At 43.8% G+C, this 18,380-nt stretch overlaps 1 protein-coding gene and 1 long non-coding RNA gene across 2 annotated transcripts in view; both read left to right on the forward strand.

The window, feature by feature from the left end:
* The window catches only part of LOC141422545 (uncharacterized), a 61,911-nt gene extending 58,138 nt beyond the window's left edge, over positions 1-3,773 (forward strand). Inside the window, exon 2 of the long non-coding RNA XR_012447163.1 lies at positions 3,027-3,773. This is a non-coding gene — a long non-coding RNA (uncharacterized lncRNA). The remainder of the gene's footprint in view (positions 1-3,026) is intronic.
* Arhgef4 (Rho guanine nucleotide exchange factor 4) overlaps positions 1-18,380 on the forward strand; it is a 233,766-nt gene that overhangs the window by 76,408 nt on the left and 138,978 nt on the right. Inside the window, 1 exon segment of the mRNA XM_074070442.1 lies at positions 7,495-11,079. Coding sequence (XP_073926543.1) covers positions 7,495-11,079 — 3,585 coding nt within the window.

Here is an 18,380-nt window from a genome sequence, read left to right on the forward strand (position 1 = left end):
ACCCTAAATCAGGACCCAAAGTTCCTTTTTGTGTTGTGATGTGAAGAATTGTTGTTTTTCCGAATCTATTGAGATGCCATACCTTTTCTTTCTCCTTTACTCTGTTTTTGTGGTGAACTTAATCTACTTATGAAAGAAAAATTTCACGATTGATCACAACATGTTATTTTTACATGTGCTTAGATTCGTTTGCTAGCATCCCCTTCAGAGCTTGCTGGGAGACATTCATGTGTCTGTGCTGTCTATGTTGAGTCTTCCTGTCAACTATGCCACCTTCACTGGACGAGCTGAGGGAGGACCGCTTCTGTTCAGTTCTTTGCTGACAAGAATCACATCCTTCTTGAATGTTTGGCAGAGCATTTCTTCAAAACCATCTGGATGTGGGACCTACTTACAGGGTTTTTTAAAGAAAACAGCTTAACATATTTGAATCCTGCTGATTCTCAGGACCTATACCAGATTCTCTATGCTGGCTTATTAAACCTGCACGTCAGCCATAAAGAACTCTGCTGTCAGTGGAGGTGAAGAAAGAGTTGCCATGTGGTTTTCCAGTGTGGCTGTACTTCTCTATGATCCCTCCAGCAGTCTAAGAGTGATCCAGTTTTTCTACCTTCTCACTAGCCTTTGATGCTGTCAGGTTTTTAGCCATTTTCATAGGTGTGCAGTGATAGTATATTAAGCTTATAATTTTACCTAAGGGCTAATGAAGTCAACTATTTTTCATGTGCTTATTTCCCATTTGTGTATCAGCTGAAGTGAAATGTCAGGTCATGTCTTTTGCCAATTTTCTAATTGAATTATTTATTTTGCTTTTTTCTTTCTTTCCTTTTTTGCAATACTGGGGTTTGAACTCAGGGCCTCATGCTTGCGAGGCAGGCTCTTTAACATTTGGGCCACTCTATCAGCCCACTATTGAGTTTTGAATGCTCTTTATATATTCTAAATACTACTCCTTTGTCATTGCAGTGGTTTGTAAATATTTTTCTCACAAGCTTTCATTAGTCTTTCCATCCTCTTACCAGGATTTTCCATAGAGCAAAAGTTTTAAATTCAGATGAAGTCCAATTTACCAATTGTTTCCTTTTATGGATGATGATTTCTAAGACTATTTGCTTAATCTTAGGTCCTAAATTTTTTTCCTATTGTTTTCCATTTTTTCTACAAGCTTTATATTTTACATGATCCATTTTGTACAGAATGTAAGGCGAAGTTGAACTTCATTTTGTTTTGGTTTTTTCCCCTTTTAAATGTCCAGTTCTTTTAGGGTTATTTGCAGAACAGGTGTTGAATTGTCTTGAATTGCTTTTACACCTCTGTCAAAGAAAGAAAGAAAAGCTGGCTTATTCCTATGGTTTATCTCTTATCTAGTCTTCATTCCACAGCCTTGATTACTGTAGCAATATAGCAATCCTCAATATAGATAGATTGATTCTTCCTACTTTTATTCACTATAAGACTTTTAAAAAGCTATTTTAAGTCCTGTGCCTTTACATTTAAATTTTAGAATAAGATTTCTATACCTAAAGAATGATTAGCTTGGATTTTGATAAAAATGGCACTAAACTAACAAATAAGTTTGGGGAGAAGTGACATATTTACTACATTAGATCTTGTAGTCCATGGACACTGTATGTCTTCCATTTACTTAAGTCTTCCTTTATTTTTCCATCAGTATTTTGTATTTCCTAGTATATGGATGCTGTAAAGGTTTTGTTAAGTTTACACTTAAGTAGTTCATTGGCTTTGGAGTAATCATAAGTGGTGTTTTAAATTTTGGTTTCTACAGTGTTAGTTATTAATTTGTAGAAATGTTGGGTTTTTGCAAGCTGACCTTGTATGTTGCAACATTTCTGGGCTTATTACTTCTAGGAATGTTTTTCTAGCTTCTTGGGATTTTCCAGGAGACAATCAAGTTATCTGTAAATAAGGACAATTGTGTTTCTGTCTTCTCAATCTGCACCTTTTTTTCTTTTGCATTGGGTCAGACTTCTAGTACTATATTGAATAAATGTGGTACTAGTTGATAGCTTTGCTTTGAATCAAATCTTAGAGGTACTGCATTCATTCTTTCATGATGTATCTATAAGATTTTTGTAGATGTTCTACTATCAAATTGAGGTGGCTCCCTGCTATTCCTATCTTGTTATGAGTTTTTAACAGAAGTGAATGTGGATTTTTGTCTGTTTTTGATCATATGGCTTTTTTCTTAACCTGTTGATCTGTTGAATCATATTAATTGGCTTTCAAATGTTGAACTAACCTTATATACCTGGAATAAATCCTGCTCTCTTATAATGTATATTTTTATATGTATTGCTGAACTCTCTGTTGTTAAGATTTTGTTGAGGATTTTTGTGTCTAAGTTCATGAGAGGTATTAGTCTGAAGTTTTCTCTTTTTTGTATTTTCTTCATCTGATTTGGTAGCAAGGTAATACTAGTTTCAGAAAATGAGTTGGGAAGAGTTACCTTCTTCTTTTAATGGAAAATATTGTGTAAGATTGGTGCTAATTCACCATATGTTTGGTAGAATCAGCCAATGAAATTATCTGGTACTGAAGATCTTTTTCAGGACCTTTATAGTAAAAATTCCTTTAAGAGTTAACTGACTGTTCAGTGAATGTAGTTAATCTTGGTTGATCATGGTGGTTTTGTGAGAAATCGGACAATTCATTCTATGTTGTTGAATTAAATGAGCATAATGTTATTTGCAGTGTTCCCTTATCATCCCTTAGTATGTCAGAGTGTGTCTTTGATATTCCTGTTTCATTCCATTAAATTGGTTTTTTGGTCTTCTCTTTTTATCTTTGTTGTTCTTGTAGGAAGTTTACTTTTTTCAAGAACCAATTTTTTGTTTCATTAAATTTTCTCCTTTTTGTTCTATTTTTAATTCTATTTATGTGTGTTTTTATGTTTGGTATTCTCTTCTTCTTGCTTTGGATTTATTTTGCTCTGATGATTTTTTAATTCCTTCATAGATTTGAGATATTTTTCACTTTTCTTTTCAATCTTTTTTTTTTTGAGACAGGGTTTCTTTCACTATGTGGCCAAGGCTGACCTTGAATTTGTGATCCTCTTGCCTTGGCTTCCTGAGAGCTTCAACCTGTATGAAACAAAAATGGATAAACTTCAAAACAGGAAGAAAGAAGGACAGAGAGAGAGGAAGGAAGGAAAGAAGAAAGAAAAGAATACCCCACAATTATATCTGGAGACTACAAAACCCCCCTATCAGTCATTGATAGAATTACTAGCCAAAAAAATCAATAAAAATGAAGATGACCAAAGAGCACTAATTGGATCTAACATTCACTTACAGAACAGTTTTCCAATGTCGACAGAATGGCCATTCTTCTCAAATGTTCATTTGACAGTCACCAAAATAGAGCTTCCCCTGGGTCACAAAACAAACCTTACAAAATTTTAAACAATTGATATCATTCAGATATCTATTTCGGACCATGTGAAGGTCATTGGCTCTACAGGTCTGAGATCAAGGGCTGAGGAACTAACAACTAGTTAAGTGTGAGCAGATTGACAGGAGCTTCTGTTTCTGGAACCATGTGAATAAGATGATTCCAAAAAGATCCGTGCAACAAAATACCTACAAACAAACCTGGAGACAAAGAATAGCATACCGTAAACACAATCACTTAATCAAACCATATGTGATCCCCCCAAAAAAATTAAATTCACAGAACATAAAAAAGGAGGAGCCAGAAAGTATGGATAGATACCCAGATTTGTCAGTGATCACAATAAAATGCTTATGAGTTAATCTCTGTGTGTAAAAATGATTGAAAGATTGAATTTTGAAAACCAAGCTGTATATTGGTTATGAAAAATACATGTAAGGAAGATAGATTGACAATAAAGGAATGGAGATATATGTGGTAGGCAAAGACTAACCAAAAGAAAACTGGCATGGGTACAGCAGTATCAGAGAGACAGCCTTTAAAAAAAGCCTTCGTTGCTGGTGCTACTGAAGGCGCCACTCCCCAGAAAGAGGCAACCATGCTGGGCTTGTTTAGGCTGAGATGTGTTCATCACTGATGACAGAATTAAAGAGGAAATTGACAAATCCCTTGCTACAGTGTTGATCAACACTCTTAATAGCAGAAGAAAAACTTGTAAGATTACTGAGAATTTAAATAACATCAAGTCCATCATTTTAAACGCTTCAGTGAAGCACTAAAGAATGGCCGTTCTTTTCAAACACCTGAGCCGTTCCTTATACTGTGCTGTACAGACAACTTCAACTAACTTCAAAAGCCATAGACCATACTGTCATAATGTAACTGAGTAGAAATCACGTACAAAAACACACTTCTAATCAAGGATCAAAGAGGAAACTATAAAGACAATTAGGAAAAACTGAGAATCACCAAGATTATCAAAATACCACATAATAAACGACAGCTGAAGTTGTGTTTAGAAGAGATACTGTGTCCTCAAATACTAAAATTTTTGAAAAGAGGGAATGGGAGAGGAGGACATGTGGAGATTAAATGTAAACTGTGTTAGGAGGGGTTGAGAAAGGAAGGGAAGAGATAGGGTGGGGTTAGGTGTTTGGTGGAGGAAAGTTCGTTGCCAGCAACAGTTGGGGAGGAGAGAAGTGAAGGTCAGGAGATGGGGGAAGGCTGAAATCTGTTTCTCAAGGTCAGTCTCACCTCTGTACAGTCCTGTTTGTCATCAAGTGACCCCTCTGAGTAAAAATTCACTATAGCTCTCTCTTTCTTACAGGAGAAATTCCTAACACCTTGCCCTAGTGTTTGAAGCCTCAGAGTTACACAAATAAGGCGGGTAATGCACAGTCTGAGACAAAATAAAGTGCTTATCTACTTACAAGCACTTAAATCTGACCCACTCCCCATATAAAAACCCCAAGCCTCAACAAAAAGAATACTTTTTGCCTCTAGATTCAAGCCCTAGGCCATCCCCAAAGGATAACCCAGGAATTAAATAGATTTACGCTGAGAATTCTTACTCTGAATCAAATCAGGGTAAAAGTCTCTGCAGGGTAATTGGCACATTCAGGGGATGGGTTCCAGGACCCCACACACACCAAACTCCCTGTCATGATGTTTGCATATGGTGTGCACATATTCTGCCTTAAACCATTCTAGAGGACTAACAACGCCTAACACAATGTAAATGCTGTGTAAATAGTGACAAGTCTGTATTGCTTAGGGAATAATAACAAGAAAAAAAATCTGTAAATGTTCAGTGCAGATGCAATTTAAAAAAATTTTTTTTCAACTGAGGTTACTTGAATCTGCAGCTCTGGAGGGCTAACCAAATTCAATATTAAGTCTAATATTAAACTAAATCAAGAGCTTTTTAAAAGGTACTCTTTATATTTCAATATTTGTGTCTTTGATGAGTATTAACATGGTGCTCCAGTGGTCTTGGCTGGACTACAACAGTTTGGTAAACTGTGAGTTAATTTAGCTTTCTCTCCCTTGAGGCTTGTAGTTTCATTGACACTGAGCCAGACCTCCTGCTATGGAATGTAATAAAGGCTTGATCCTCCTAGGCTGGGTCAGCTCAGCAGCCAGCCCTGTAGCTGCAGCCTCTCCCTCACTGGTGGTGTAAGGGGTGCCATGCTGAGCAGAGGCCAGGCAGCAGCCAGGCCTCAGAAGGCACCACTCCCCAGAGAGGTCATCGGTGACCTCACTGTTGGTCATTTGGGGTTTGGGGTGCTCGTGAGCCCTGATGCCAACACGAGTCTGTAAGGTGATGGATGTCGAGCAATGATAGTGTTGAAAGGATTGTTGAGATGTGCCGCAGTCAGTTCTGTCCAATAAGTGGGTTGTGGAGAGACAGGCAGAGGCAGCAGAAGGCAGTTTGCTCAGCATGAGCCTTCTGAAGCCTTCTTGATTCCCTCATTAGCAACAGCACAAAGTTGCCACTGCAGTTTTCTGTGTGTGTGTCAAGGCATGTTCACTCACATCTCATTTGTCCACACCCAGACATGACCCAGGAGCTGTGTGGGCAGAGGCTATAATGCATTTGGGTGCCTGACACTCCCTGAGGCGCACTCCTGGCAGAACCTGGCTTCCTTAACTTCTCTGTCCTCCTGGACAACACATAACTACCCCACAGCCCTCCTTTCCAAATGTCCTGGTTTCCAGTGTTTCCTTTCCTATTCCCACCTCCTTCCTGCTCTGCAACATATTTCAGACTACATTATCATATTATTTTGATTTTACATCCCCCTTAATTAGGAACCACACACAACATGCACTTTGGTGTTTATTTTCCTTCTCTTAGTTAAGGAAGCTTAAAAACAATTTTACTTTGAGAAACCTCTTATGACAAGTCCAGAAGAAACCATATTTGGGAAGTACATTTATAAGAAGGAGTCTTGGCTAAAGTGAGGTGTGTACTTGCCCTACTCCTGGCCTGGGGAATGTTGGAGAGTTTGATATTTGAATGTTTTGCACAGTTGAGGTTATTGTATGTACTGAGACATACTACAGGCATCAGGCCTGTGGGAAAGAAGCCAGGGCCCACAGAACATACTACAGATTCCGTACATGTGAACTCCAGGGCAGGCAAATCAAGACTGCAGCAGCAGCAGGTCGTCGACCAAGGGAAGGACAAAAAGGGAGGTGGGGATTGCCGTGCAGGGGCAGTGACTTTCACTCTGACCAGACAGCTTCTCAAAATCATCAAGGTCTGTTTCCTGGCTACATCTTAGTTCCCCTGATTCTGTGGGTGGCAGGAGTTGCTGATTATTTTCAGCCTCACCTTCATCTGGCAAGTGTGCACCTGCATCTCGAGTCTGGAAGACAAGAAGAGAGAAGTCAGAAACAAGGCCTGAGGACATCTGTTTCTACCAGGCATGTTTATACCAGGCATGCCTGGGGGAAATGGAAATAGATCTTTCTCTTGGTGTAGGTACACAGGTGTGCGCATTTGTCAAAACTCAGATCTGTACACTCTAAAAGGATGCACAGGACTTCACAGCTCAATAAGCTGATTAAGAAATGTGTAACCAGGGAAAGAAATTCTGCAAGGCTCCTGCACAGTTCTCTGATTTTCTTCCTGCTCTCAAAGCTGTCTTGGGCATTTATAACATCCAAAATGTGACAAGTTAATTAATTCTCAAGGTTTCTTTGTTGTCTGGTTTTTTTTTTTCCCCTCACTCAGAGATCCAAACTATAAGCTAGCTGGTTATATAAGAACAAGTGGAATGCTGGAAACATTGGGCAGAGATTTGCTTTTCACCATGACTCATGCAGTATAGTTATACTTATTTAAATTGCACATGCTCATTTGGCCTTTTGTGGTGTTTAATGGTGCTATGCTACATTTTCTCCCTACTGTTTGGGTTTGGATTCCTCACTTGTATTCTGTTAATACTTACCTCCCTTCCTACAGCCACATGGGGAAACTAACAAGCCTTCCTCCTTCTGATGAAGGCAGGCCTGGTATAAACATGCACACAGATGTCCTCAGGCCTTGTTTCTGACTTCTCTCTTCTTGTCTTCCAGACTCCAGATGCAGGTGCACACTTGCCAGATGAAGGTGAGGCTGAAAATAACCAGCAACTCCTGCCACCCACAGAATCAGGGGAACTAAGATGTAGCCAGGAAACAGACCTTGATGATTTTGAGACACTGTCCCATCAGAGTGAAAGTCGATCAGACACAAAAACTGACCCCTTTGAGAGTGCTTCTGACACAGAGTCCCTACCTGGTGATCTCACGGGAGGAGCCTACCTCTCTCCAAATGCTCCCTCTATAGACAAAGAAGCAGGTGGGGGATTTGCTGATATCCCAGCAACTAGACCTCCTCCGGAAAAGCCTTTTACCTGTGTCCTCAGGCTTGAGACAAAGGAAGAACTAGATTTGTCCCCGGCCTTTAAGGAGAAGTCTTGCAAAAATGAGTTACACACCTTGGCTGCTGTCACTGGAGAAGAGAAAGAAGAATCCCTCTGGGACTGTGTGACCAGCCTGGAGAGAGAGTCTTTGCTGGCAGGGTGCTTCTTGCAGAGTACCACTGGCAGGAGCAGTCCCCAGCTGGCACAAAGGGGGACTTCTCAAGACCCCAGGGCACTCTCTGTGGTTTCTCTCCAGAAAGCTAGGTCTGAGAGCTGTCTAGATATCCCTGTGGTCTGGCCCTGTTTTCTCCAGTGCTGTGAATTAGATCGGAGCTGGCCACGTATCCACAGCAGAGCCCAGACACCAGGTCTACCTCACACAGGCCCGCTGGACACTGAAGCCACCCTGCACACCAGGTCAAACAAAAGAAGTGCTCCAGGCCCCACAGTGGACTCAGATTTGGGCTGGGCTGGGCCTTGCTTGAATGCACCCTGCTGGCCTCTGCTGGGCACATCTTACCTCATATATGCCAAGCGTCACCACAGTGCTCCAGAAAATATTATTGATAATGGCAGGGTACCCCCAAGGCACCACTGTCAGCACATGAGAACACTGGTCAGGGCCCATTCTACAGCAGGGTCTCCTTTAGGTTACCCTGAGGATTCCATGGGGCAGAACTTTATGACATCTGGGACCCAGATGAGAGAAGGAACAGAAATAGACGGAGATCCAAGAACACAAGACATTCTTCCCCCTTCACTCCCCCAACTGTCTCAGTCACTTCCCACTTCTCAAAACAGGACTGCGCATTTGCAGGATGAATACATGGCCGATGGTTGCAACTTGGAAAGGGCCTCTTGGGACACACCCTCTGCAAGTCTCCGGCAGGAAAACCAGTTGGGACGGGATTCTAGGTCATACCCAGGTGCTTCATGTGTTACTTCAGAATTGGAGACTCTTGGCAGCAGGGAGGAAGTGCCTGTGCATGCTGAGTGCAAGCTGGGACACAGCCCAGAAAGCAGACCCAAGGAACCCCAAGGCGCTGGCCTCCCACCAGGCCCTGATGATGAGGGTAATAAAGGAAAGCACCTGCAGGACATTCCTGTTGATTCAGGAAACCAGATCAGCCATTGCATAGTCAAGTGTGTTCTCAGTGAGGAGAGAAAGCTGCGTGCTAGATCCAGCTCCCCTCATCTCTGTAGCATTGGTGGGACCCAGGTGCGAAATGAAGGCATGATGGGTGGCTGGGAAGTGAGTGAGACCTCAGATGTCCCAGAGACCACCCTGAAGTCAAGTGCAATAGACACTTCAACGGAAGCAGAAGAGGCAACAGTTCTAGACCTCAAATGCAGGAAAAATGCCTTGCAGAGTCTCTTCAAATACCCAGAAGCCAATGATCATCACTGCAGCCATAGGGATCAGGAATATGACCAAGGGTCAGGGACTAGCCTGCAGCTGGAGCCCAAAGCAGGTGTGGCTTCTAGGGGCAGTTGCAGGCTCATCATTATAGCTGGGGAGCAGAAAGGTCTGCAGGCCACCACCAGGACAGCCCGCCCTCTCACAGAATCACAGTTCAATGATTTTCTGGAGGAAAGACCGGGATCTCTCCAAGGTACTAGTGTGACCCACTGTGAGTCTCCCAGGGCCTGGAAAACACCAATTTCCAGCAATGAGTGTAAGCAACATGCAGCCTTGCCATTGGGAGCTGGTGATGAGGCTCTTCAGCTGGTAGCCCAAGGCACAGACCTTGGGAGAGTTCTGGTTCCCAGAGCTGTGTCAGAAGAGATGTTGACCTCAGAGGAGTCCCCAGAAGGGAAGCTGCCTGTAAAGAACTGTAGACCCAGGCCTGAGAGTGCACACCTGTCCAAGGGTATCCACCCAGTGGGGCCCCGGAGGCCACTGAACCTGGAGCACAGAGGGGAGTGTGCCCTGGAAACTGTGGAGGGCATCGAGGTCTCCAGTACGTGGGCAGCCAAGGCCCCCGAGGGCTGCACGGCTGGAGCGGCAGACGAGGGACCCTGTCCCCTGGCCTCCACCGGTGTGCTCCAGCTGCCAGAACCACCGCGCAAGCTCCCTAAGGGTGCTCTGGAGCCCAGGAAGCGCCTGATGTTCCTCAAAGTGACCTCTTTCAGGAGAAGCAGGCCTTTGGCCACTGAGAGCCCGGAATGGGATGCCCCAGCCCCAACCACAGAAGGCCGCACCAGGGGTTCTCCAGACCCCAAGGAGATCCACGTATGGAGTCCCATGATGCCTCCGCACCACATGGACAGGAGTGTTTCTCCCGAGCCCAACCCCCAGGGCGCACGCAAAGGGGCCTTGGGGTTGGTAGAAGAACAGTGTGTAGGGACAGAAGGGGACTTCGGTATCAGAAGACCTTCCTCGTTAAATTGCAACACGAAGAGACTCAAAACAACAGAGAGCAAGCTCAGGGAAAGATTGGCATTAGCTCATAAGGCCTTTTCTAATTTTTTTGAACCAAAAGTCCTAGAAAAAAAGAATGGTTCTCTCAAGAGTGAGAAGAAGAGCAGGCAGCATCAGAGTTCCTGGCGTGCATTTCTGAAAAGCAAAGATGTGGAAGGCCCCAAAAGTCTCTCCTTTGTGAGTCAGCTTCCAGGATTGGAAATTCTGGATCCCCTCTGCTCTTCCCCACCAGTGACCAGCAGCCACTTTGAGGAGTGGACCAAGGACACAGGGAACTATGTTTTTCCGGGTCACTGGACACCTCCACTTCCTGATCCTTTGTCATCCAGCAAGTTGGTCTCTCCAGAACACAGAAGGAAAAGTGAACCAACCATCAAATGCACAGCTTCTCAAGAAGGCAGTAGGGACCTCCCTTCTAGTATCTTCCCTGAACAGTGCTGGATGACATCCTCCACCAGCCCTGGAGCTCAGCAGGCTAGCATCAGCTGCATCCTCCCCTGCAGCTCTGCCAGTTGCTTGACCTCTAAATCCCAAGGCATGCCCTGCAGACCCATGAGCCCCAAGCCTAGGAGTCCCAGGCCTGGTGCCCAACGGACTGACCTCCACTACCCTGGCAGGACCAATGCCATCTCAATGGTGTCTCTTGGAAGCTACAGAGAAGAGGACAGTTGTTCAGAGGCCATCGAAAGACCCAAGACTCCCAAGTCCCGGGCAAACCTCCTACTTTCACTACAGGCACTAAACCAGGAGGACAAGAAGGAGGATGGAAGCAGAAGACAACGTCACCATGGCCTAAGTGCAGCACCCTCACTCAAGGACCTGCTTGGAAGTGTGGTGAGTGATCTGTGAATGGCACAAACACTTCTGTTTACCTCCTAAGGCAAGAGGGGAGAAGTTCAGTTGGATCAGATTAAGATAAGATGGAAAAACCAGCCAAGTTCTAGAAGACAACATAGAGAACTTTCTTTTTTTGTAATGTCATGATGGTAAAAGGACAGGGATCATATGCATGGAAACAGACACGAGACCAAGCCATGTATTCTGAACAAGATAGGCAAGGCTCCTTTATTTGAACTTGAGCTTGCAAGCAGGCACTGATATGCAAGCTAACAGTGATGTGACCAAAGAAATGGTCAGCTTCCTCACTTACAAAGAGAGTGGCAGGCTTTTATTGATTTGTTGGTGGGTTAACATGGGAATATCATTGGTTAAGGGCACAGTTTCCAAAGATGCTCTTCTTCTTGTGTACTTGGGCTAATGGGCAATCAGGTTTTCTGAGGAACTGCTGAGTTACTCGTTGTCTCTTGTAAATGCCCTGCATCATGGCTTGATTGGGCCTTATGAATGCTGAGGGACTATAGGTGCTGAGCTGCTGAGGAAGTATACAGTAGGGTTGAAGAAACTCATACCCGCTCCAACAGACAATAGGCCAAGTTCACCCTGTGTTATAATTATACAAAACATTTTTTAAATGATCCACCTGTCTACTTAAGAGAATCCGACCTAAGGTTTAAGACAACAAAGGGGCCAACATACTGTGAAGACAGAGATGCCAAGCATTTCATCCCATTTTAATCATCTATCAGGTATCTGCAGGCTCCATTGAAGATTCAGTAATTACATGAAAAGCAGCCTGCAAGTTTTTGCAAAAAAACCTAGGCAACTGTTATCATAGCCCACACCTCAAATGTGTTGTCTCCTGCAAGCTACTGGGAAGGTAATGTTCTGTTCAGCTGCATGGTCTCTAAATTCAGTGGTTTTAAGTAAAATGAGCAGATGAAGCTAGAGGGCTTACTTAGGTTTTTCTTTTGTGACAGTTCCTTCTTATCTTTATTTCGTTTGTGTAGCCATCAAAATCCCACAAGTTTTAGCTTGCCTCAATCATAAGAGCTCCCAAGCCAAGCACCAGTAGCTCACACCTATAATACCAGCTTTTTGGTAGGCTGAGATTGGGAGGATTGCAGTTCCAGGCCAGGCTAGGGAAAAACTTCACAAGACCCCATCACAACAGAAAAAAAAAAAAAAGCCGTGCACCTGTCACCCTAGCAATATCATGAATCCCAAATAAGAGTATGGTGGTCCCAACTAGCCTGGGTATAAAGTAAAACCCTATCTCCAAAATATCCAGCCAAAAAGGGCTGGAGACATGGCTGAAGTGGTAGGCAGCTTGCCTAGCGTGTGCAAAACCCTGAGTTCAAACTCAAGTAAATTCAAAAAAAAATAAAATAAAATAAAAGAGGCTTCTATTCTGTAAACAGCTGGCCTGTGGCCTACTATGGTGCCATATGGCAAAGCTGTGGAGAGCAGCTTTTAATGGGGAACAGGTAAGGGCCCACAGCTTGTTCACCTTTTGTCCCCTTGTGGTGCTCCCTACCTGTCTCACTATTGGAGAAAGACTAAGTTAGATAGGAATTTCCTAAGTGAAGGGAGAAGTAAAGCAGGAATGCCAAATGAAATTGCCCCAGTTACCCTCCCAGAATGCTCCTACCCAGTCCACACAGCAAGTGGCAAACCTCTTGAAATTTGCCACACCAAGGAGGAGTTAGCATTTCATTATCATTTTATTTTGTGATTCTCTTTTTTTCCTGTATAAATCAAACCATTTGAATTTCCTTTTTTATCACTTGCCTGTTCCTTGTCTTTGTCTGTTTTCCAACAAGTCGTTGACACAGCTTTTTGTCAAACTTAGGACAGTTTAAAAAGTGAAATTTCCCTGTGTGATCTTCTAGCACTTCAATAGTTTTTCAATTTTATCTTAAATCTGATCCAGTTGGACCTACTTTAACATAAGAAGTGAGGTATAGAGTTATTGGTCCTTCTGGAATTTGTAGAAAAATGAAACTGTCTGTTTCCCAGAGAAGTCTCCTACCCAAGACAAGGTAGCATGGTGCTGGGTCAGGTGTGGGAAGGGGCACACATGGGTGGGATTTTTCATGAGTCCTGCTGCCCCAAGAAGGAGGAAGCTTTTTAGGATTCCAGAAAGAAAGTAGTACCATTGGCAATAAGAAAGTAAATCTCTTGTTGCTGTTTAGACAAAGCAAGATGTGTGAGGTAGGCCCTGTGGGTTTGCAGAGCCTGCCAAAGGCCACCACCTGCTCCCATACCAGGGGTCCCACACATTCCGTATGTGCACACAGTGCTGGGAGCGCCTCCCTTCCACAGGTGTCAGCCACCCAGAATGCTCTAGTCATGGATCTCCTGTCCCAGGGCACACCCACAGCTGGGAGGGCCCAGATGGACAGATCATAAGGGTGGAGCTGGAGCAGGAGGAGTTTCACAGCTGTGACTCCAAGGACAGTGGAGGCAGACAGCAGGCAGTCAAGTGCAGTCACTACCACCTAGATCCTTGTCTGTACAAAGTTAAAGTATTAACTTTAAAGTTTTTTTTTCCTTTTGGGTTACTTTTTTTTTAATGCCATTAGTGAAATAAAAAATAAAGGTTAGACCATTCTGATGTAGAAGGGAAAGGGCTCCAGCAAAGCCGCACTGTCCCATTCCATAAAGGAACACTGTTAGTATGTGTGTCAGTCAGGGTTCTCGGATGCACAGAACCAACAGCACACATGGGTACGAGGGATTTAGGAGAGCTCAGCTCTTATGATCATGGAGGCTGAGAAGTGCCAGGAGGGAGCATCTGTAAGATGGAGACCCTGGGATGCTGGTGTATGGCTCAGTCTACTCTAAAAGCTGAAGCACTAGGAGAGCTAATACTCTAATTCTCAATCCCAGCCAAACGCCTGAGAAGGAATGGGGGAGGGTTGCTGTGAGTCTTGGAATCCAAAAGCTAAGGCCACATTGAGGAGGATCTTTACCACATAGTCTCCTCAGACACACACTTGTCTCCTCTAGAAACATCCTCTTGGCCATCCAAAGAAATACTTTGCCAGTTCTCTAGATATTCCTCAACCCGATCAAGTTAACAGCTAAAATCGACCGTCACAGGATGCTGATGTGTGTTGTCCTCATTACATTCCCATATACAGGGTTTATCGGGAAGTTTGGGAGAGAGGGTGTTACACCATGTGATAATACACCTGTATTACTCTGCATCTTTCTTGTTTGCTTACTAATTCAGTGGGTATAGACTTCCAGCAATTGATGTATACTATTCTCTATTTAGCAGTTGCATTGCATTTCATAGTATTGTTATGGGAAACTTAAACAGAGACATGGGACTCTGAGGCAAGAAAGCAGCGCTTTATTGTGCTGGCATAGACTCAGCAGACTTGTGTCCAAAGGCTGAGACCCGAGAACAAAGGGGTCTCACCTTATATACCCTTGTAAGCTGGTTCCAGAAGCAATAAAATTAAAAAACAAAGTTTAACCCATATATGTTACATGTAATCCTATAGGCTACTTCAGCCTAGTGTTAGTGCCCTTCTACCTCTACTGCTATGTGAGCTTCTTCACCTTTGGATTCTTTAGGATTCTTTTAGGATTCTCTCTGCTATGCCATCCCTTCCCCCTGCCTCATTATCAGAACACAGCCTGTTTCTCTTCTTGTCCTCCTCCCTGCTACATTATTCTCCCTTTGATGCTAAGACCCACATAGGGTCAAAGAGCATCATCTTGTTTTAGGGGTTTATATTTCCATAGCATTGTTATATGGGAGGCCATTTTTCTTTCAACTATGGCCTTGATGAGGCTGGAGAAAGACCTTACAATCAGGGAGGCTAGGCAGGGCAAAACCAGGCAAGCCCCTAAAATCAAAAGTATAACACTTATGCAGGTTTTGAATCCCCCAAAAGTTGAAAGCCATCTTCCAAATAATTCCCCAGGATTTCAACCTTTCCAAGTCTGGACTGGGACATGGGTGATTTTTCTCATTTGGTCTGTGATTTCTTCTATGGCCTTTCCTTCATCATCTATCTGCAAGCAACAGTTGCTTAGGTTAAATTTTTCACAAACTCCTCCCTCAGAAGCAAGCAAATAGTCTAAGGCTTTTTAGACTATTCTAAATAGCAATTCTGATAGTATTTTGCTTAGATGATAAATTGAGGGCTCTTGCAGTCTCTTTAGTTATAATTTCAACAACAGCCTGTAACCTGATGATACAGTTCAACATATAATGGAAGTAAGGTACCCCCAAGACCCATCCTGTGTCCAGGTGGCTGGGCCATAATACTGGATTTTATACTCAGGGGACCATTCATCATCCTTCCAGTTGCCAATTTGTAAGGCATGCCACTTTGTTTTTGGGATTCTCAGCTTTCGTATACTGGAGCTCCTAAGAGTTTTCCCCTGGCAAGTGGGAGCGGGAAGAAGGATGGCTGGATTGACCCTAAAACACAAGATCCTGACCAGTTCGGGGGAAGTACAGTGTAGGCTGTTTTCCCATATATCCAGTACAGTCCACCTGGGGCTCTCCATTCGATGTCTGCATTGACATCGTTCCAGGCCTGTCAGAGATGAGAGAAATTGGACAAGTGATGTGAGTTTGGTTCAGTATGGTTTGGGGATCCCTACTATTGGGTTTTCCAGATGTTACATTATAGAATCTTTGGCCCAGGCATGTCAGGCTTCCAACAGAAGAGTTAAATTGTCCTCCCCATCAAGCAAGACAGTTCTTTCCAATAATTGAGGTTTTAAGAAACCATCCCCAGTGGCTGGCTGGGGGTATCTTGTCTCATTATAGGGCTCATGGGAATCCAATTCCCTAGCCTCCCAGGACCATTGATCCCCTATATTAGTTACCCCACATACATAGCAGGAAATGATTTTTAAAGATTAAGCCATAGTTTCTGCTAGTTCTGGAAACAGATTTCTGGTAGTAGTGGAGATGGGGGACGTAGTTCTTTCCATTTCATCATAGAAGGAGTAAAAATCCTGGTGGGACAAGGCTCTATAGGAGACTGTGATTCTTTTATAGTACAATAGAGTCCCTGGGTCTTTGCCCCGCCCATAGATATATATAGCCACCTACAGATCATTTTTCCACATAGAGTCTTCTGGGTCAAGGATGGTAAAATTAACAGGATTACAGGCCCCTAAGTGACACCCTTTTGAAGGAGTTCTGTCTTATGTTTACTTTTCCAGGTTTCCCAGGACACACATTTCCAGCTGGGGCAGGGTAGGGCACATTCATCTCGGTTATCTTACACATATACTTATCATTGAACCTGTACTCCTGTTCCCAAGATAGGCCTCCACACAGACTGCAATAGCTGGCTCCCACAAGTGCTCTCTTACTAACTGCATACAGGGGAGGTGACTTTTCATGTTCTAGGGCCCCACACACATCAAACTGTATTGACACTGGCTGATTTGGACCTTTTGAATTACGCAACCTTTCTTGTCGCAGCTCATGACTTCTAGCCATCCATCCTTTGGAGAGCACTGTGGGTCAGAACAAGTTTATTAGCCCTCTTGCAGGCAGATAGAATAGGTGGTTTCGTTATGTCTGCAGGTCCCTGAGACTGTTCCTTGGCAGGAGAAATGAATGTGATAAGGCAGGGTCCAAGTAACACCCTGACCCGATCAAGTTACATGAATAGGGTCACAGGATGAGGGTTTTGGGACCATGAAGGGAAACCACATCAGTAACAATAAACAGTAATTATGCATCCTGCCCAAAAGAGATAGAAGAGAGCTGATAAAAACTTCTCACCATGAGTCCAGTCAGCGGGGGCAGTTTCTGCCCAAACTATGGAGAAGATTAGGGTAAGAACTACAGCAACAGACACAAATAAGGGGTGACAATGCATTACAGTAAAATTGCTCACATAGAAACAGTCTATACTGTTAGACAGTTGATTCCTCACATTTCTGCCGTGCATAAACTAGTCAACTTCTGGAGTGACTAGGCTGATGTTCTGGAGCCAGATTGAGGATGCACTTCCACTCCAGAGAAATTGGCTAGACTCAACTGTAGTGGACCCAAGGAGCTATCTCTGCTACTTTGACTGCAGTAGGGGTAGACAAAATAACAAGAAAAGAGCCTCTCCAATGAGGATTTAACAGTTGGACATTAATTCCTTTACCCAGACGGCATCCCCTGGCCTGTAATGGTGCATGGGTATTGTCAGGCTGACAGAAAGTCTCTCCAGGACCCAGTCATTGATCTTTGAGAGAGTCAACCCAAGGGCCTACATCTGCTGCCTCAAGGCAAGGTCACCTATTTACTTACAGTCCCCCCTTATGCCCTTGATTAAGGGGGATGGGCATCAATAAAGAACTTTATGAGAGCCCTATCCACTTCATGGAACCAGACCTAATCCTCAGTAATGCTATGGCTAGAAATTGATTCTACTGCAGATGGGTCTCCTGACACAGTTTTCCCAACTGAATTTTTAGGATTCTATTCATACATTCCACTTTTCCTGAACTCTGGGGCTGGTAGGTCACATGCAACTTACAGGTGATTCCTAAATCCTTAGTTATCAGCTGTACCACCTCTGTCACAAAGGCTGGCCCATTATCTGACCCAATAGACACAGGCATTACAAACCAAGGGATTATTCCCAACCAATAGCAGACATCTGGCCACCTCCCAGGCCTTTTCAGTCCATATGGGGAAGGCTTCCATCCATCCTGAGAAGGTACAAACACCAACAGATAGTTGCATCCTCGAGCTCATGGCATTTCAGTGAAGTCCACAATCAAGTTTTCAAGAGGAGTTCCACCAATGTTCTGCACCTGAGGTGGTGCCCTTGGCCTTTGTCTGGTGTTCTTTTGGCACATAGGCGACATCTTTCACATACTGCCTTACTTATGCTGGAGAGCTTGGTGACATAAAAATGTTGATCCAGGATGGTCTCGAGGACTCTTCACCCTGATTGAGTTCCTTTGTGGAACTGCTTGAAAAATGTAGGCGCCAGTGACTCAGGTATGGCAATGCAGCTATCAGCAAACATCCACCATCCATCCGGTAGAAAATTTCCCTCTTCAAATTTAAACAAGCCTGTTCTTGTGGTATGTCCGTGGGTCCCATTCAGCTAAGGAGCATGGGAACAAGGCAGCCTTCAGAGCAGTTGGGGCTGGTCCCCTCGTGAGGGCCACTTGTTTGGCCTCTTTGTCAGCTTTCTGGTTACCCCAGGACAATTATAGTGTCTCCCTTCTGGTGCCCTCTGCAGTGTATAACTGCCACCCATTTAGAGATCCACTCCTAAGTTAATGAGTCCCTTCTCTTTATATAA

Source organism: Castor canadensis, chromosome 4, assembly GCF_047511655.1.
Source record: "Castor canadensis chromosome 4, mCasCan1.hap1v2, whole genome shotgun sequence".
NCBI lineage: Eukaryota > Metazoa > Chordata > Mammalia > Rodentia > Castoridae > Castor > Castor canadensis.